We start from the raw sequence: 22,232 nt of genomic DNA on the forward strand, positions 1-22,232 counted from the left end.
GTATTTTATCAAAATACAGTAGAGTAGTAACTTTTTTTTTTTAAAAACTCAACTCTTCAGGCGGTTTTATTCATTATATAATGGCTACTTTGTTCAGCATATTACCGTACTTTCGGTAACTCTAATCTTCACTTCAAAGTTATTCAGTCATGCTAAACACCGTACCTGTGCGAAATAAGCTGGGCCGGGTATTTACGGTGATCGCGAAAATCACGACACAATAGATATACAATAGATTTTTACTAATCTTTACGAATTAAGTGATTCTGATTAATAATACGCAGATAAACAATCGCGAAATGGAGTTCTAATAGCGAAATATGGACACATCCGCGAATTATTATTATTATGTCGTTTTATAGCGAATTTCATATACTGAGTTCTTTTTTCGGACATTTTTTTTATTTCAATTTGTTGCACATTCAAGTAGGCTAAATTACATGGTATTCCAGGTGTTCTCATTACATTAGTGAACTCAAAAGACGGAGAATTCAACATTTCACTAATAATTTGAAAGTATTCATTTGAGGGCTGCAAGTTTTTTTTTTTTTTTTTTTTTTTTAGTTTTTAATGAATGTGTGTTAAATACAGTCTCAATCCAACAAGTATTGTCTATTGGCCATACCGCACCTTTACCAGAATCCAATGAACCTTTAATGTTATTTATTTCGAAAGTAATAGTCATACTGAGTTAATATTCCAATTTCAAAAATTTGTATTTTCCAAAATTTCCATTAATATCCAATAAAAGTATCAATGAATCTCCAACAATCTCCGCCGATATCAATATTAAATAACACAAATGATAAAATTAATCTCCATAAATACCTGCCCCTGGAAATAAGCTTCAATAATATAGGCTCCTCCTTCTATGGAAAACGCAACCATATTTCTGAAACACACTATACGCTGTACTGTTTACTTCACTGCTAGGAGACTTGGAATGCAACAGCGGCCGTAAGTTTGTGTGGCTGACGGGAGCTAGAACGTTACTGCAAGGGGTGGGAGTCAAGTACATTCAGAAACGCAGGTACAATAAAAATGCAAGTAAAAATAAAGTGATGTCCCGGTATAAACATTTTCAAAGATCTGAAACGAAGAAAAATTCGACAATCATGTCAAGCACAAGGCTTTGTAATCTAGCAATTTATTCATTGAGAGGCAGAAAAGTTGGGACTTGTTGAAGGACCCATCATCAGCGATCGACAGATTCGTTTCTAGGAAATCTCGACAGCGCCAGTTCACCTTATGAAAGTTTGTATAGGTATGCCTTGCATGATTGTTTATCATAATTTTGCAGGTTATTAAATAAGACTTCCGAGAATGAGTTTCAAGAGAGTTGACGGCAGCGGCGTTGTCAGGAGATGGGTCAGGTACTTTCTAAACCTTGCATATCTGGCTCACCCAAAATAATTAGTCTGGCAATGCTACTAACATTCGTAAAACTTCGGAAAGAATCACATGATATTAGTCACTCCTTTAACATTTATCATGTAAAAAGAGAAAGTTACCGCCAAAATACAAAGTAATTTTAACAACATATCATATTAATCAAAACCGTGATATTAAATTTAAAATATATTTAGCAATATATTTTACTAATCAACCCATTTAAAATCAAAATATTAAGTGGAAAGTAATTTTTACAATAATTTTTCAAATGAACCTTTTTCAATTCAATCTTATTACCTGATTAATTTCAACACCTTACAAAATTGTATTATTAATCAACCAATTTAAAGCCAAGATATTAAGCTGGAAACTAATTTCAACATAATGCTGTACTAATTAGCACTTTTAAAGCCAAGATATTAAACTACAAAGCAATTTCAGTGGTGTATTACATTGATCGACGTCCTAAAACTCAAGATATTAAGTTTCAAACCAATTTCAACATAATATTGTAATAATTAGCGCTTTTAAAGCCAAGATATTAATCTACAAAGCAATTTCAATAGTATATTATATTAATCGACATGCTTAAAGTCAAGATACGAAATTGGAAATAAATTTATCAATAAATAATATCAATGTATTCCTTTAAAGACAGGATATTAAGTTGTAGAATAATTCTAACAACATACTGTATCAACGAACCAATTTAAAATAAAGATATTAAGTTAAAAAATTATTCTAACAATATATTGTACTAACCAATCTATATAAAGTAAAGATTTTAAGTTAGAAAATAATTTTAGCAGAGACTTACTTGTACAATTCTTCCCCTTTTCTATTAACGATGTTACGCTGTAAAGTATTTTTAACAATAGCTACCATTAATCAGGCTTTTTTAAATAAATTAATAAACTTGACTATTAATTTGCTATCAAAATCATGATAACTGAACATTAACATGTAATTATTTGTACTAGAAAGCATCTGTGAATTCATAAATAGTAAGGTAGAACATAATTTTAAGAATTCAACCTATTAGCAATACCGTATAAGTTTAAGACACAGAAAAATAAATTTTGTGAAAACTATCTACAATTCTGTCCCTTCAGCAATGAGAATGATATTAATGCAAGGTAATACTAAACCCAGCGTGATTTACCAGTTTCCCCTTTATAGTTGCAACACCAAGTCATAGAAACAAATGTTTTTTTACATATTGAACCCTGAAGTTAGAGGCAGTGTCAACAACACGATTATTTTTTTCGAATTTACAAGTGACTCAAAACCCTCACACTTTTATGAAACGAATTTTGTGAAAAACAAACAGCTGAAGAACGTAGTGTGACGTAACGACGTCCTCCACGTCAGCGGATGATCCATCATTAGGGTGAGCCATAAGCCACGAGACAGCATCAAAGAAACAGGAAGAGTAAGAAGATGTAGCAAGCGGGAACGTACCTGAAACACAAAGAAAAGAAAAACATCGTCACCACAGAGACCACTACAAACATGTGAACAACTACAAATAAAAAGCTCATGCAAGGATAACAGTTACCATGACTACACTTGCATGCAGTAAGATAGGGAAATGCATATATTTATGCCACAAAAGACTGCAATCACGTTTCGATTATCGTTTGTTTTATTATGATACAACATTCCTCTTAATTATTAGTTGGTTTCTAATGAAAATTAACGAAAGACAGCCAACTTTTGTGGATTTTTATAATGGAAAAATGCAGATCACGCGAGAGGAACTAAATTTGTTGGTCACATGTACAGTGAAACCTATTCAAATCGGAACCTGAATAATCCGAAATCCTGTCTATTTCAGTACAAATTTATTGGTCCCGGCAAAATTCATATGTATTATGTGTAATTTTTCCTGAATAAAACGGAAACTGTTCAACGCGGAAACGGAAACTGTCTCCTACTGTTCAAAACGGAAATAATATTTTGGACACACTACTTTAATGTAAACTATATTTTGAAACAGTATGTGCTTTCAAGGAATGTACGAAATACGTAGGTCACTAAGATAAAAACAAATTTTCTTTGCAAAATTTTTGAGGGTGCGAGGGTGTGTTGGCCTGGTGGTCATAAATTTTATTACCCTATGGACTAGGCAGACGAGTCCCTTCAAAGATGTTCAATGCTTCACCCCTTTATACTGTCGTAGCTGGGTAGAACGGAAGCGTATTAGTGATTTCGTGATAAAAAGAAAAGCTGCGTAAAAATGTTGCATTGTCATTAATTGATGAAATAAAAGTTATCGAGGAAAATGAGAAACGAATTGCATGGAAAATAATGTTGAAATTTATGAATGGTAAACTCAGGTCTAACTTAACACTTTCAAAAATAAAGGCCGTATAATGAGTGAGTAGCTTGCGGTCAATAATGGTGACATAAAAGGAAACAGAAAACATCTGGTTACATAGAAATAAATGAATTGTTGTGGGAGTGCATTGTTCTTGCCCTTTCGAAGATCATGCCAATTTCTGGACCTATTCTGCAAAGCAAACCGTGAACTGGCAAAGAAATTAGATAATCCAGAATTCAAGGCTTCTAGGCTCCTAGTCCAATTAAATAATGTGCTGTGATATACAGTACAGTACAGTATTATATTATAATATTAGATATTACATTTAGTATAATTAATGAACTTTATAGTATTTAATAAGTGAGTTACGATACAATTTATACAGGAAATGAGATTTTCATCAAGATCATTCACCAATTAAATAAGCGACATGAAGCTGATTTAATGTCAGTAGTGTTAAACGGAATATTTTGTAATTCCTACAATTTGCGGCATGCCATTTTGTTATTCATTTATACAAATGATAAAATATTCCATTTTAACTTCACACCTGAATAACACAGAAACCTGTCTACATCGGAAAAAATTAGGACCATGTCACTTCCGTCTTGTACAGGTACTAGATTTACTCAATATTAAGGTGCCTTGGTGAAAGATACAATTTTTAAGAAATGTTTTTGTAATCAAATCCAATCAAGTAACACGATATTTCTTAGACTCGCTTACTTAAAAACAGAAGTAAAGCTAAAGTTATGAGTCCAGCTTCTTAAATTCACGGTACTTGAACATTTATCTACAATCAGTAACATACCAAAGTGAAACTTTCATATTTACAATCGAAATTCTATGGTGTTCAGGTAAAGGGGATCAAAACAATTTTTTTGACTAGTCAATTGAAGTCCTATATGTGGGTGTGCAAAAATAAAAAAGAATACTAACATTTGATGTATTTTATTTGTGTAGAAATTTATTTGCAATGAGGGCCCTTAGTTTAATTTTCATTTTTTCTGAAGATTAATTTTAATGACATCTCACTTTACCCAAACACCATCGAATTATTTCGTCCTCGTTTTTTGATAACAAATAACATAATATTAAGAAATATTGAGGCCTTTTCTACAAAAGAAAGGAAACATTTCGACCTGAAATATTTTTACACTGATATTTCACAGCAAAGTAGGTTTAGTAATAAACACAAAGGGACAAAATGAATTATGTATAACACTAAAATTAACACACCATTCAAACTATGAGATAAAAAAATTCAAGATGTAAACAGATTCATTATATTTGGGTAATAAATTAAATACAGACATGGCTTCATTACAGGATGTAGGCTACATTACAAAACCCCTAAGCAAATGCTGCATTATTGAAATTACATAAAACTTGGCAACAAATAATGTCTCCTTAAAAAGTGAATAAGGACTTCTAAATTCTTCAAACCTTTTTATTTTTGGTAACTGATTTTTAGGTTAGGTAAAACAGAAATTCAGGATCATTTAATTAAATACAATAAAATCAGTGGTTAAAAATGAAAACAAATAATTTATAACACATAGTAATAGAAACAGAATCACAACAATAGTTGAAGGTTTACTGTTAAGTACCAAAAGATTCTACACACACTATATGACCTAAGATGTTAAAGGGTGTATAATAATAAATTGAACAAAAAAACAAAAAGCCCGCCAGAAAATTCCTCGACAACACCAACTCCAGTCACACCAGACAAACAACAGAGTTTGTTTTCTAATACACACAGTAATAGCACAGTATCTTCATCATACGATATATCATCACCTAAAACGTAATTCATTAAAAGACACGTTTCTGAGTCTATATCAGAAACTGACGTAACGAATTAATTTTTGCTTGGTAGATGGATAGGGTTTATCATCTCCTTTAAAATGGTGTCTTTGAAAATAGGGGTGCAATTTGAAACTCAAAAGTGGGGTGGAGGTAAAGGAGTGGAACAAAAAATTCAGTCAGCAATGATTTTGAACGTTCCTCTCAAAAACTAAATCGATTTTTTTTTCTCAGAATTGTGTTCTTTGAACTTCCAAAATTATTCAAGGTGGCAAGTTTTGAAATGAGCACACGGTATGATATGGTCATGTATGATATATATTACAATACTAGATTGGAAAGTTGTCAAACGAGGTCGCAGGCCGAATTTGATAACCAGTCGAGTATTGTAATATTATGGTACGGTAAATGTATAGTACAACTTTTTATTCACTTTGATAAAAATTTACTTTTTATATAAATAGTTATATTATTTTTATTAGTTTTGAACATGTTTTTTGTGCAGAGACGATTCTATTATTATTATTATTAGTTTCTATCTGCGAGAAGCGTTTCGATTATCTTTGTTTTATTAGTTTTGAACAATTTAGGTTTTTGTTGATATCAGAAGAAAAGCATTATTAGGAGAAATAAACAAACATTTTTAAAATGAGTTCAAACGAGGATTTAGATATTGAAAATGCTGTAAATTCTGAAACTGGATATTTAGCACCATTGTTGTTAATGTTAATAATAGAGTAAATTTCTTTCAATTCCATTTAATATATGGTTCACGTTACGCAACCAGTTAGGTAATAGCAGTATCATTACCTAACTAGTTGCGTAATAGCAGTATCATTACCTAACTAGCTGCGTAATAGCGGTATCATTACCTAACTAGTTGTATAATAGCGGTATCATTACCTAATTAGTTGCGTAATAGCGGTATCATTACCTAACTAGTTGCGTAATAGCAGTATCATTACCAAACTAGTTGCATAATAGCAGTATCATTACCTAACTAGTTGCATAATAGCAGTATCATTACCTAACTAGTTGCGTAATAGCAGTATCATTACCTAACTAGTTGCGTAATGAATGTGTTTACAACATTTTTATTCGCTAATATGTTTTCGCGGGATATCAGCCGAGTTAAGATTTTGGAATGCTCCAAGCTTTCGACTGCTATCTCTGCAGCCATCTTCAGGGAAGTGATGTCCGAACAGAAAGTCGAAAGGTTATATAGATGTGGCTGTCTCAGGTGAAACGGGATTGGTTGGCGGATCGGCCAATCCGGGGCCGGGAATTGTCATCGCTCGTAAGCTCCGCCCCTCCCGGGATTACTGCGTGAAGTTTGGCGGGCGGCGAGCCCTGTTCCGCCGGTTGGAATCGGTTGCCGTCCTCGGTCCGTGATCTTCATGACCTTGATTGTAAGAGGGCCTGAGTTGGTCTAAGGCCGGTGTCCATGCCTGACTGAGCTGGAGTCCACTGTCTCTGTTAAAGTTGTTTTTCTCCAGCTTGATCTCTATGGCCTCCTTGATTGTACGATCCCAGTAGTGGCTTGATTTGTTAATGACCTTGGTGTGGTCAAACAGTATTTTATGCTCCTTTTCTATGCTGTGTTGCGCCACTGCAGATTTTTCCGGGTAATACAGCCTCAGGTTCCTCTTATGTTCTTTGATTCTGTCTTCTATTGTGCGGCCAGTCTGCCCTATGTATACTTCGCCACACTCGCATGGAATCTTGTAAATCCCTGGAGTCCTTAAGCCCTGACTGTCTTTAACTTGACGTAGATGACTCCGGATTTTGCTCTGTGGTTTATGGATGGTTTTGATATTAACCTTCTGGAGGATTCTGCTTATTTTGTGTGACACGCTCCCGCAGAATGGAATGAAAGCTTTCTTTGTCGGTTCTTGCTTGCTGTCTAAGTCTATTGTGTTACATCTCATGGTAACTTGTTTGAGGGCTTTGCTGATGTCTCTCCGGCTGTAGTTGTTTTGCTGTAGTGTTCTACGAAGATGGTCCATTTCTGCAGGCAAGTTGTTGATATCGGAAATGACTATGGCGCGATGTAGTAGACTAGTCAGGACGGACTTCTTCTGCGAAGGGTGGTGGAGGCTGAGTGCATTCAGGTACAGATCTGTGTGCGTCGGCTTTCTATACACGCCATGTCCGAGAGTACCATCTGCTTTCCTGTGTATGTGGATATCCAGGAACGGCAGTGAGCCCTCTGACTCCACCTCCATGGTGAACTGGATATTCGCGTGGATGCTGTTGAGATGTTGTAGGAACTCTTGTAGCTTGTCTTGTCCGTGCGGCCAGACCACGAAGGTGTCGTCTACGTAGCGGAAGAAGTGGCTCGGCTTGTGTGTGGCTGAGTCTAGGGCCTGGTGTTCGAAGTGCTGCATGTAAAAGTTAGCAATAGCAGGTGACAGCGGGGAGCCCATTGCCACGCCGTCGGTTTGTTCGTAGAACTCACTGTTGTACGTGAAGTAAGTAGTAGTCAAGGCCAGTCTGAAGAGTCGCCGACGCACACAGATCTGTACCTGAATGCACTCAGCCTCCACCACCCTTCGCAGAAGAAGTCCGTCCTGACTAGTCTACTACATCGCGCCATAGTCATTTCCGATATCAACAACTTGCCTGCAGAAATGGACCATCTTCGTAGAACACTACAGCAAAACAACTACAGCCGGAGAGACATCAGCAAAGCCCTCAAACAAGTTACCATGAGATGTAACACAATAGACTTAGACAGCAAGCAAGAACCGACAAAGAAAGCTTTCATTCCATTCTGCGGGAGCGTGTCACACAAAATAAGCAGAATCCTCCAGAAGGTTAATATCAAAACCATCCATAAACCACAGAGCAAAATCCGGAGTCATCTACGTCAAGTTAAAGACAGTCAGGGCTTAAGGACTCCAGGGATTTACAAGATTCCATGCGAGTGTGGCGAAGTATACATAGGGCAGACTGGCCGCACAATAGAAGACAGAATCAAAGAACATAAGAGGAACCTGAGGCTGTATTACCCGGAAAAATCTGCAGTGGCGCAACACAGCATAGAAAAGGAGCATAAAATACTGTTTGACCACACCAAGGTCATTAACAAATCAAGCCACTACTGGGATCGTACAATCAAGGAGGCCATAGAGATCAAGCTGGAGAAAAACAACTTTAACAGAGACAGTGGACTCCAGCTCAGTCAGGCATGGACACCGGCCTTAGACCAACTCAGGCCCTCTTACAATCAAGGTCATGAAGATCACGGACCGAGGACGGCAACCGATTCCAACCGGCGGAACAGGGCTCGCCGCCCGCCAAACTTCACGCAGTAATCCCGGGAGGGGCGGAGCTTACGAGCGATGACAATTCCCGGCCCCGGATTGGCCGATCCGCCAACCAATCCCGTTTCACCTGAGACAGCCACATCTATATAACCTTTCGACTTTCTGTTCGGACATCACTTCCCTGAAGATGGCTGCAGAGATAGCAGTCGAAAGCTTGGAGCATTCCAAAATCTTAACTCGGCTGATATCCCGCGAAAACATATTAGCGAACCAACGCCGAGAAAGCCTCAAATCATACAAACATTTTTATTAGTGATGTAAAGTCCACATTACATAAGCAAATTGGATAAACACTATTATGTGCATGTTATTATGTTAGTATAGTTGTATTATGGTCTGCTAAAACTAGAAAAAATATTTTGTACAATGCTACTACTATTATTTTGTATATTACGGCATATAGGGACCGATGGCGGCCTTATGTGAGGGCGGCAATGAACCTCTTCCGGGTTCCTTAAAAGCAATAAGTAAATATGTTGCTTTTAATTCTTTTCCGCCGTGTTTGAACCTGATATCAATGTAATATTCCATTAATTTATTCTTCAGGCCTATATGTTACTCTACGTTATTCGTTCAGGCATCAATCGCAGCTTGTCTCGACAGTTGAAATAAATTCTGATGCATCTCATCATCATTGCAACAGGGATTGTGTTTTGTACTTCGTTGTCGACTATGGATGTCCGCTCTGACGTTGAATACGCCAGCAATAGCGAGCTTGTACTGTTTGGAGAGCCTACAGTCTTCTCCCTCCACTTCCCCCCCACCCACTCAAATTCATCCCTCTACGTGTAATCTTTCTATGATTCAGATCCTGTGAGGTTACTGTACTTCGGAAATGTATAACAATCAGATCTTCCGAAGTTACTTAGGAAACGTTCAACACATTGTGTGATGTTACCTAGGAAACGTAGGAGTTTGCGATTGAGCATTGAGGAATTTTTAAGGTGAAGAAAGTTTTTTAAGAGCGAATTTTAAGAGAGAATATGATAACATCAGAAAACAGGTGAGTAAAACAATCATTAGGTAGATAGCAGTGGCAGCTGATTGGCTGAGGCAAGTGACGCCGGGCATCACTTGCTTTGCTACCTTAAACTCAAAATTTTGTGTTCTTTAGTCGTATGTAACATATTATATTAACTATTTCAATGAAGTGTATGGAATTGTACAAGTAGAAATCTTTGTGATGTGTACAGACCCGTCTTGCAGGAAAATTTGTTCCCGAGGCCCGAAATGTTTTGGCCGGGTCTGGCTTCTGCATTTCGTATATTTCCACGGGTTTTAAGGTTGCACTTCATCAGCTGAAATTGAGGCACATTTCTTGTGGCCTTTTGGCCTAGTAGGTATTCACCCAACTAACAGCCTTCACTTCTCCCATTCAACGCAAATGTCAGGGATGGGATGGGGTGAGAATAACAGTGATGAATCGTTGTGTGGTCCAGTGTGATTAACGGTATGTGTTTCGGGAAAATAGAAATCAAAATCAAAATAATGATGCTAATTGTAATAAATTCATTACTAAGAGTATTCTTTTCGAGAGGAAAATAATATTGAAAGAACATAAGTTTTAAAATAAGACAGACCTACGCCATCATTAATAATTTTTCGGAATGATAATTTTAAAATACGAGCTTTCAATGCATCCTGGTATGGATGTAGTAACGTGGTGTGAAATAAATTTTTCTGCTGGCCGTGCTTGTTGCTGTAAAAAAAAACTAGAGAATAGCGTGGCTTATTAACAGATGCAGTGATCTTCTTCAGCTGAGCATAATATTCATTGCTTTATAAAAATAAACAATTACTCAAACATATTCACAGCATAGCAATTTACTTCCTGAGTGACATTATTTTTCATTAATGATAATAATAATAATAATAATAATAATAATAATAATAATAGTAAAAATAATACTTACTTACTGCCTTTTAAGGAACCCGGAGGTTCATTGCCGCCCTCACACAAGCCCGCCATTGGTCCCTATCCCGAGCAAGATTAATCCATTCTCTATCATCATATCCCACATCCCTCAAATCCATTTTAATATTATCTTCCCACCTACGTCTCGGCCTCCCTAAAGGTCTTTTTCCCTCCGGCCTCCCAACTAACACTCTATATGCATTTCTGGATTCGCCCATACGTGCTAGATGTCCTGCCCATCTCAAACGTCTGGATTTAATGTTCCTAATTATGTCAGGTGAAGAATACAATGCGTGCAGTTCTGTGTTGTGTAACTTTCTCCATTGTCCTGTAACTTCATCCCTCTTAGCCCCAAATATTTTCCTAAGAACCTTATTCTCAAACACTCTTAATCTCTATTCCTCTCTCGAAGTGAGAGTCCAAGTTTCACAAGCATACAGAAGAACCGGTAATATAACTGTTTTATAAATTCTAACTTTCAGATTTTTTGACAGAAGACTAGATGACAAAAGCTTCTCAACCGAATAATAACACGCATTTCCCATATTTATTCTGCGTTTAATTTCCTCCCCAATTTCATTTATATTTATTACTGTTGCTCCAAGTTGTTTGAATTTTTCCACCTCTTCGAAGGATAAATTTACAATTTTTATATTTCCATCTCGTACAATATTCTCGTCACGAGACATAATCATATACTTTGTCTTTTCGGGATTTACCTCCAACCCTATCGCTTTACTTGCTTCAACTAGAATTTCCGCGTTTTCCCTAATCGTTTGTGGATTTTCTCCTAGCATATTCACGTCATCCACATAGACAAGCAGCTGATGTAACCCGTTCAATTCCAAACCCTCTCTGTTATCCTGTAGTTTCCTAATGGCATATTCTAGAGCGAATTTAAAAAGTAAAGGTGATAGTGCATCTCCCTGCTTTAGCCCGCAGGGCCTATACGGACTGTGCTGTAAGTTTCACTAAGACACATTTTAATTAATCGAACTAGTGTCTTGGGAATACCAAATTCAATAAGAATATTACACCGTGTTCCGCTTATAAGTATAATAAAAGAAATAGTTATAATTTCATAACAATGCATGCAAATGGGTTAAGATTGGTACCATTGTAAAGAGGAAATTGGGAAGTTTTAATCCATTGTTGTTACTTATTTTTAGAAGACTCACGCATGCGCAGATCATTAAATAAGAGAATTCGTATCGTATCTTTAGTCAGTCAGCATGTGGACGCCACAGCAGAAAGCCTTTTGTGTGCTGTCATTAGCAGAACATAGATCCATAATTCGTGTACAGCGCTTGTTTCGCCGTCAGTACAATCTTAGACCGAGGGAAGCTGTACCGAAGTACGTCTCAATAATGAAATGGGATAGGCAGCTCAGAGAAACAGGAAGTTTGTTGTCTAATGCAGGTAAACATTCCAAGCGTAAAGTGTCTGACGAAAATGTCGAACGCATTCGCGAGGCATTTCAGAGAAGCCCGCGGAAATCCATTCGACAGGCTAGTGTGCAGTTGAACATCCCACCAACAACAGTGCATACAGTGCTCCATAAAAGATTGCGTTCGCGAGCGTACAAGCTGCAACTTCATCAGATGATTACGCCGAATGATAAACTGGAACGAAAACGCTTTGCAGAAACAATGTTGGATAAAGTGGACGATGACGACACATTTCTAACTCGAGTCTGTTTCTCAGATGAGGCAACCTTCCACGTCAGTGGAAAAGTAAACCGACACAATTGTCGCATCTGGGGGTCGGAAAATCCAAGTGTCGTAATTGAACACCAACGGGATTCCCCTAAATGGAATGTTTGGTGTGGGATCATGCGTGACAGAATCATTGGTCCCTATTTCTTTGCTGAAAAGACAGTCACTGCAAACACGTACCTGGATATGTTGCAACTGTATGCTGTGCCACAACTCCCAGATGGAGCAATTTTCCAGCAAGATGGGGCTCCACCACACTTTGCCAACATGGTTCGCACATTCTTAGACGAACAATTCCCTGCAAGATGGATCGGAAGAGGATCACCGTACATCACATGGCCTGCCAGATCACCAGATCTAACACCACCTGATTTTTTCCTGTGGGGGTTTGTTAAGGACCAGGTCTACAGGACGCCAGTACGTGATTTGGCAGACTTACAAGAAAGAATTTATGCTGCTGTCAACAATGTTACACCACAGATGCTTCATAACACTTGGGTCGAGGTTGAATACCGGTTGGATATTTCCCGTGCCACCAATGGAAGCCATGTTGAGGTTTATGGAACATAAGGTAACAAAAATTCCCAGTTTTCATTCTTTGTAGCAGTTGGTTTCAACTATATACTTGTATTAATTCAGAAGTTATAGCTATTTCTTTTGTTATACTTATAAGCGGAACACTCTATATACAAAACTTCTCTCTTAACCGAGTCATACGCCTTTTTGAAAACTATGAATAACTGATGTACTGTATGCTTATACTCCTATTTTTTCTCTAATATCTGTCGAATACGAAAAATAATAATACAAAATAATAATAATAATAATAATAATAATAATAATAATAATAATAATAATAATAATATATTAATAATATCAATCATAATAAAATATCACCAATAATAAACAGTGGCAGTGGCAAAATTTTTAATTTCTGGAAAGGCATCTAGAAGGTTGGCAAAATATGATCATGATAGGCAACCATTTGTTTTTGGCCTGCACCACTGAAATAGTCTTTGGTAAGGCAGATGCTTCCTATCTATACTAATAATAAATCTGTAGCCGAAATTTTTCTGGTAATTTTCGATTTTCCCAAAATAATTGGACCTGACATATATAATTAACCACCCTGAAACCGAAAATAGTTTTTTTTTTTAATTTTTCTTTGTATGTCTGTCTGTCTGTCTGTATGTTTGTTACCTTTTCACGCAATAATGCCTGAACCGATTTCGATGAAAATTGGAATATGAATTAAGTTCGTTGTAACTTAGATTATAGGCTATATGGCATTCAAAATAACTTATATAAAAGGGGGGTTATAAGGGGGCCTGAATTAAATAAATCGAAATATCTCGCTTATTACTGATTTTTGTGAAATACGTTACATAACAAAAGTTTCTTTAAAAATGATTTCTGATAAGTTTTATTCTTTCTAAATTCACCGATTTGTATAATTAATTATTATTTCATCGTTGGAAACTGTAGTTTCTCTGGATGGACATAATGTTATAATGTTATTACAGTAACTTGTGAGTGAATTGAGGACAGGCAAGATTAAAATAGCTTCTTATGCACAGAAAACTTGATAGGTTATTGTGTATATTCATTTCCTGTATTTCGTATAATAATGTTTATGAACATATTCATTTTTATCTCAGAGGATTAACGAACAACGAGAGTGTATTGATTTAGTATGCAGTAATAGTACGTTAGCTTAGCAATCCATTATTTTATAATTCAAATTTTAACTATGCTCAATTGAATCGTGTTAAAATGCAATGCAAAAATATTGGGTAATGAGCCAAGAAGATTATGTTGCGCTGTTGTAAAAGTTGTTCCTCCTGAGATTCAAGAGCTCCCACAACAAGTTAAAAACTTTCTAATTCGAGTACATCCGTTATCAACACACTTTTTCATAATATAATATAATATAAACATAATAATAAATCCGTAGCCAAAATATTTTCTGTTAATTTTCGCTTTTCAAAAAATAATTGGTAATAACAATTAAGAAACATGCCAAAGGAATTGTCATTGCACCAATGAGTGGTCTCTGGATCAAAATGATCGCATTTTAATATTTTAAATATAATTTAAATGAACTAGGCCTGACATATTAAACGATTTATCCTTCTATCACACACGAATGTTCCATGGATCAAATGTCCTATTTTAATTATGTAATTACTTTATATTTATTTCTAACGGGTGCAGCGGAGCGCACGGGTAAGGCTAGTAATATAATGTAGTATAATATAATATAATATAATATAATATAATATAATATAATATAATATAATATAATATAATATAATATAATATAATGTAATGTAATATAATATAATAATAAATCTGTAGCCAAAATTTCTCTGTCAATTTTCGCTTTTCCAAAAATAATTGGTAATAACAATTAAGAAACATGTTAAAGGAATTGTCATTGCACCAAATGAGTGTCTCTGGATCAAAATGATAGCATTTTAATATTTTAAATACATTTTAAATTAAGTAATGTTTTTTCTTTCCGAATGTCATAAAATTGTTTTGTTTACTTATTATTCTTTATGAATTGATTAGTAGGCCAATCTATCGAAACCTTATTTAGGGCGGCTTTGGTTTAAACAAATTTCATTAAACGATTTATCCTTCTATCAAACACGAATGTTCCCTGGATAAAATGTCCTATTTTAATTATGTAATAAAATAGTAGATAAATAAATGCGTGATGCAACAACCCATGAGGGACGAGGCAGGCTGCTGGCCTCAAGTCCACATGCCTCAGAAAATGTGAACGTTCATCCAGCCAGAACGGAGATAACGTGTGGTTACCATGTTGATTCCCTCAGCCATTATAGCTGGTTTCCATAACTGTAATTTTCTATCTATCCTATCGCCACAAATTCATCGCAATGTTGAGTGAGCACTGGTCCCATACACTGACCAAAATTGCATGACAAAATTTCTTCCCCATGCGAATTTGATCAAGAACTCATCCTGTAACATGAGTCCAGACTTGGTGCCTAAGAACAGTATTTCCTAACCTTTTTGATGGTTCTGCCCCTCTTTTCATTACTTTAGTGCAGCTCCCTGGCTAAGGTGCAGAGTAGAATGTAGAACATAGTAATGCAAAATTTGGTATCAATTTGAAAAGAAAACAGTTTCACTACTGTATATTTTTATTTAACACTAAATAGAAGTCTCAATTATATCATTATTATCATTATTATTATCATTATTATTATTATTATTATTATTACTACTACTACTACTACTACTACTAAATTTCAGTATAACAGAGAGGGTTTGGAATTGAACGGGTTACATCAGCTGTTTATCTATGCGGATGACGTGAATATGTTAGGAGAAAATCCACAAACGATTAGGGAAAACACGGGAATTTTACTGGAAGCAAGTAAACAGATATGTTAGGAAGTAAATCCCGAAAAGACAAAGTATATGATTATGTCTCGTGACGAGAATATTGTACGAAATGGAAATATAAAAATTGGAAATTTATCTTTGGAAGAGGTGGAGAAGTTCAAATATCTGGTAGCAACACTAACAAATATAAATGATACTCGGGAGGAAATTAAACACAGAATAAATATGGGAAATTCCTGTTATTATTCGGTTGAGAAACTTTTATCATCCAGTCTGCTGTCAAAAAATCTGAAACTTAGAATTTATAAAACAGTTATATTACCGGTTGTTCTTTATGGTTGTGAAACTTGGACTCTCACTTTGAGAGAGGAATAGAAATTAAGGGTGTTTGAGAATAAGGTGCTTAGGAAAATATTTGGGGCTAAGAGGGATGAAGTTACAGGAGAATGGAAAAAGTTACACAACACAGAACTACACGGATTGTATTCTTCACCTGATATAATTAGGAACATTAAATCCAGACGTTTGAGATGGGCAGGGCATGTAGCACGTATGGGAGAATCCAGAAATGCATATAAAGTGTTAGTTGGGAGGCCGAAGGGAAAAAGACCTTTGGGGAGGCCGAGACGTAGGTGGGAATATAATATTAAAATGGATTTGAGGGACGTGGAATATGATGGTAGAGACTGGATTAATCTTGCTCAGGGTAGGGAACCACCACCACCACCACCACCAACACCACCACCACCAACACCACCACCACCACCACCACCACCACCACCACCACCACCACCACTTTTACCATATATATTAAGATTTCAGTATAATTGTATTTTGATTTTTTTTATTATTTATGTAGTAAAACTCCCCTTATGGCGGATTAAAATAAAATAACGTATCTAAAATAATGTAAATAAATTATCAAAATAATAAAAAAAAGAGGAGTAAACTGAGCTTCGAACCTGTGAGCCCATACACTAAAGTCGCTCACATTACCACGACGCTACAGAGAACTACGTATTGAAGAGATTGAATTAATGTATTAGAAATGCTTTCATATTTGCTATATTATGTTTCATTTTGAATTTTTTTAAATTAAACAAAAATGTGTTTTATGCCATTTTGTATTGTATATTATTGCCCATGATACATTCAATCAAGAGATCGTCCTTCATTTACGTAGTTTTAATTTAATATTATTTTATTTTATATTTCAATAACAATATGGCCGCTTTTACAATGGAAGAAGACATGGCTCGATGACGTCAATAAAAAAACAATTGATTGTAGATTAGGCCATTTTACTATGATAAATGCCTTTTTTCGTTCTAATTTTTATTGTTTTCAATAATTTAACGTCCATCTGTCCAATTTTAATGTAGCCTATGTTCTTCTCCGGGTTATGAATATTAAATGTGCAAACTTTGGCAAATATCAGTCAAAGCTTCTAGACTTATATTGAGTACATACATACATACATACATACATACATACATACATACATAAATAGACACATTGACTTTTATATATAAGATTATTATTATTATTATTATTATTATTATTATTATTATTATTATTATTATTATTTTTATTAATATTTTTCAACTATAAACTGCTTAAAATTTATAAGTCAGACTATCTCTAAGTACTTCTGTTCAAATAAAATTCAAGAAAAAGCAAATTCATTCCGCTATATATTGCTGTAACCTGCACAAACTACAAATGATGTTAATAACCCTAAAGACGACAGCAAAGGGATATAGTGCATTGTAAAGAAAACAGTGGAACAGGACGAAGGCCTTGAAAATTTGGTTGAAAACGAGGCAAAAGTGATTTCCGACGAAACAGTGTCATATTTCAAATTTCTGTCTCCAGATAAAATTGAATAATTCATAAATAACGAGCACCAGGCAAAAGAGAATTAAAAAGGTGGCACAGTTTATTACTGTTACCACCACCACCACCACCACCACCGTCTCTTTGCTGGATCAGTAGAAGAGAAGGCCTTACGGCCAGCTAAAATAAATGATCATTATTATTATTATTATTATTATTAGTAGTAGTAGTAGTAGTAGTAGTAGTAGTAGTAGTAGTATTATTATATTATTTTTATTATTTTATTATTATTATTATCATTATTATTATTAATATCATTATTATTATTATTATTATTATTATTATTATTATTATTATTATTATTGGTGACTATAAATGTGGTTTGAGGTGTAATCGATCGGCTTTCGATAGGATTCTTTGTTTTATTTAACAGAGCACGAAAATTAGAAAGTAACATTGAACAATTTAACAAGAAAATTTATTTTTTAAATAACACAATAAGTTTATATGAAATAATACTTTACGCTATTTATGATGTAATTCAGTATCCATCTTGTCGAACTTATTACATCAGTAATGAAAGTATTTAATGAAGCTTAGTAAATAATATGTGATTGCAATAAAATAACAGAGATTTTGTCATGCGTCTCAAATTTAATCAAAAGCAGAAGCAGGGGCAGAGAAGTCCTGACGGGCTTATATCTACCAGGTTAAATAATTAAACACTAACGGTCTTACTAATAAAGACTCTATATACAGACGTTTAACTGTCTGATACAATGAGCAGCGCCACCGGCGTGGCTCAGTCGGTTAACGCGCTTGCCTGCCGGTCTGAAATTGCGTTCGGGCGCAGATTCCATCCCCGCTTGGGCTGATTAATTGGTTGGGTTTTTTCCGAGGTTTTCCGACAACGTAATGTGAATACAACGTAATCTATGGCGAATCCTCGGCCTCATATCGTCAAATATCATCTCGACATCACCAAACTCATCAACGCTAAATAACCTAGTAGTTGATACAGCGTCGTTAAATAACCAACTAAAATAAAAAAAAAAAGCAATGAGTAGCTCGTTTATAAGTCGTGAGTAAATTCCTTACTAATAATCACTACATACGTCGTGTATAACAGTATAGCCGTTACACAGCTACGTCATTACTTCATTACCAAAGGAATAGAACATCTGAGGTTCTCTATTGAATCCGGTAGAGCGCTCTAGTGTGCCGTGTTAAGTATCGATAGTACAACTAGCTCTGATCGATTACCACACTATATTTTGGTCAAAGAGTACAAGCTACAGCAATATTATTCCAATTATTCTGTGTTCTTTGGTTTGTTCTTCTGTGGTTACAAGGCAACCATCATCATAAAATGACTGTCGACACGAACAGCTGTTAGAGGGGTGGCCAATTTTTCTCTATATACAACGCTTAATCAAGGGGTTTTCGTGTATATAACTACTGAAAAGGAATTCCCATTGTATAGTTACAGCATGTTTATACATCCATCGCTTATGCAAGGGTTATTAGTAACGTTTTCTGTCTCAATTCTGCATATACCTCGTTTAGAAACTACACACGGTTTATTAGTAAGACCATAATACTAATACAAAAACACTAATACTAATATAATCTATAACTTATCAGTCACATTATTTAATAAAAATAAACCAAATCTACACGTTCTCTTCCCTTAACATTTTTACCATAATGTAGGCCATATTAAGAGACGCTTAATAACAGACAATGATTGACGTTTGAGATATTTATGGTAAGGTGGATATACATTCTATTATTCCACATTCAACGATCTTATCAAGAAATATCGAAGATGGAGAAAGCAAAATACGTGCTGAAATTATTCCAAAATTAAAAGAATCAATGGAAAAATTGTCATTTCTTTATAAAATTAATATTTTTTAATCTTACCTAGAATTTACACCTTGGTTTCTTTCATATATTTAAAAAAAGAGACAATTACTCATTTTAACCATTGTGGAGACTGAAAAAAAATTGAGATTTTTCAAGTAAGGCATATAGTCCGAAACCGGTATCAACACCCGTGTTCTAAAATGAAAACAATTATGAAATTTTTTCTTTCAATAGATCCATTTGGTATGGGAGCCAGTGGTACTAATATTAAGGAAGAGCCTCTAAGCTTTATAATATACTACTACTTGAATACATATATAGTTACTTACGTTTTCTAACAGGTTGGTTTCCGCTTTTGTTCTATGTAGTTTAACCTAGAAAAGGAAAAAAAAACTATTAAAATTAATGTTAAAAACATAGTACTGCGTCGGTAATTACCAGCAGTAATTATTGATTTATCACTAATGCTAATAAGAACAAACCAAGGAAACAATGTAGGCTACTGCCATCTTCGTCTGACAAACTGACAAGAAATCCTTAGATCTACGCATATAACATATACATCCAGGATGAATACTAAATGCCGTCTTCGAAGACTAGGTCGTAATAGGCCACATCAAAGCATGCATAAATAAGATAGCAACCAATACTCTATTTTTCAATTTTCCCTAATTGTATATTGGATCAAATATTATTTCGGTGTGAAACGCTTTTGTATGCAAGATTAATCTAGTCTCTTTCATCACATACTTCAAAATTATATTAATATTATCCTTCCACCTGTATCTCGGACCCCCAAAAGGTCTTTTCCCCTCCGATGTCACAACTGACACTCTATGCAATTGTGGATTCGCCCATATGTGCTACAAGACCCGCCCATCTTACACGTCTGGATTTAATGTTGCTATTTATGTCAGGTGAAGAATACAATGCGCGCAGTTCTGCGTTGTAACTTCCTGTATTCTCCTGTAACTTCATCCCTCTTAGCCCCAAATATTTTCCTAAACCCTTATTCACAAACACCCTTAATTTCTGTTTCTCTCTCTAAGCGAAAGTCCAAGTCTGACAATCATACAGAACAGGCGGTAACATAACTGGTTTATAAATACGATATAAGAGTAATGGAACGGAGAAAAATTCTCTCCGGCGCCGGGATTTGAACCCGGGTTTTCAGCTCTACGTGCTGATGCTTTATCCACAAAGCCACACTGGATACCACACCGGCGTCGGAGAGAATCGTCTCAGATTAAGCTCCAACACTTGGGTTCCCTCTAGTGGCCGCCCTCTGCACTACGTCATAGTCTATGAACGTAGGACCGAAGTCCACACATGTGCTGAGGTGCACTCGTTATGAGTGACTAGTTGGCTGGGATCCGACGGAATATGCGCCGTCTTAAATCACGAAGTGATTTACGCATATCATATATATTATTTTAATGTACCAAAGTACATATTATGATATTTCCATGCAGATATTCTGCGTCATCATACGATTTAAGAGTAATGGAACGGAGAAAAATTCACCACAACACATGTGTGGACTTCGGTCCTACGTTCATAGACTCTATGACGTAGTGCAGAGGGCGGCTACTAGAGGGAACCCAAGAGTTGGAGCTTAATCTGAGACGATTCCGTCCGATGCCGGGGTGGTATCCGGTGTGGCATAGTGGATCAAGCATCAGCACGTAGAGCTGAAAACCCGGGTTCAAATCCCGACGCCGGAGAGAATTTTTCTCCGTTCCATTACTCTTACATCGCATGATGACGCAGAATATCTGCATGGAAATATCATATGTACTTCGGTATATTAAAATAATATATATGGTTCACAAATGCTAACTTTCAGATTTTTTAAACACAGACGAGATGACAAAAGCTGCTCAACCGAATAATAACAAGCATTTCCTATAATTTATTCTGTGTTTTATTTCCTCTCGAGTGTCATTTAAATTTGTTATTTTCTCTAAGATATTTGAAATTTTCCACCTTTTTCGAAGAATAAATCTCCAAGTTTTATATTTCCATTCCGTGCAATATTCTGGTCACGAGACATAATCATACCCTTTGTCTTTTCGGGATTTAATTCCACACCTATCGCTTTACTTCCTTCAAGTAAAATTTCCGTGTTTTCCGTATTATTTTGTGGATTTTCTCTTAACATATTCACGTCATTCGAATGGACAAGAAGCTGATGTAACCCGTTCAATTCCAAATCCTGTATGTTATTCTGAACTTTCCTCTTGGAATATTCTATTGCACTCAGATGAGTCCTAATCTGCTTTTTTGCGTGGCACACATCGATTTGTTTAGATGGAACTTAATCATCCTATATCACAAGCTCCAGTTGATTGCAGCTGGGTTTTAAGCAAGTAATCTCAACTAGTTTTATTGATCACTGATATGACTCTGCTTAAAGCTGTATATTTGGCCTTTGTGGAGGTAATTTTTCGAAGTATTACGAAATCCACGATTTCGTTATTTATAACGTATGTGAAGTAGTAGTTCGTTACAATTTATGACGTCGATAGAAATAACGCCATACAACTAAAAATTATTCCTGCTGTTTTTTTTATCAGGCAAATATATCTGTCTTAAAATTGCACCTCTTGTTGTAATGATTATGGCTTTAGATTTATCTTTTTTAAAATATATCTCCAAAGAGGTTT

The 22,232-nt window shown here is 35.5% G+C and overlaps 1 protein-coding gene across 3 annotated transcripts in view; it reads right to left on the bottom strand.

Moving 5' to 3' along the window:
• Nucleotides 1-1,665: 1,665 nt before the first annotated feature.
• Nucleotides 1,666-22,232, bottom strand: part of LOC138691545 (uncharacterized) — a 126,699-nt gene continuing 106,132 nt past the window's right edge. For all 3 annotated transcript variants that reach the window (XM_069813597.1, XM_069813598.1, XM_069813596.1), the window contains 2 exons: nt 19,896-19,940; nt 1,666-2,853 (listed from right to left, as the gene is read on the bottom strand). In XM_069813597.1, the coding sequence (XP_069669698.1) occupies nt 19,901-19,940 (40 nt within the window). In that variant the 3' untranslated portion in view covers nt 1,666-2,853; nt 19,896-19,900. The remainder of the gene's footprint in view (nt 2,854-19,895; nt 19,941-22,232) is intronic.

The sequence above is a fragment of the Periplaneta americana genome, chromosome 16, assembly GCF_040183065.1.
Source record: "Periplaneta americana isolate PAMFEO1 chromosome 16, P.americana_PAMFEO1_priV1, whole genome shotgun sequence".
In the NCBI taxonomy this organism is placed as follows: domain Eukaryota; kingdom Metazoa; phylum Arthropoda; class Insecta; order Blattodea; family Blattidae; genus Periplaneta; species Periplaneta americana.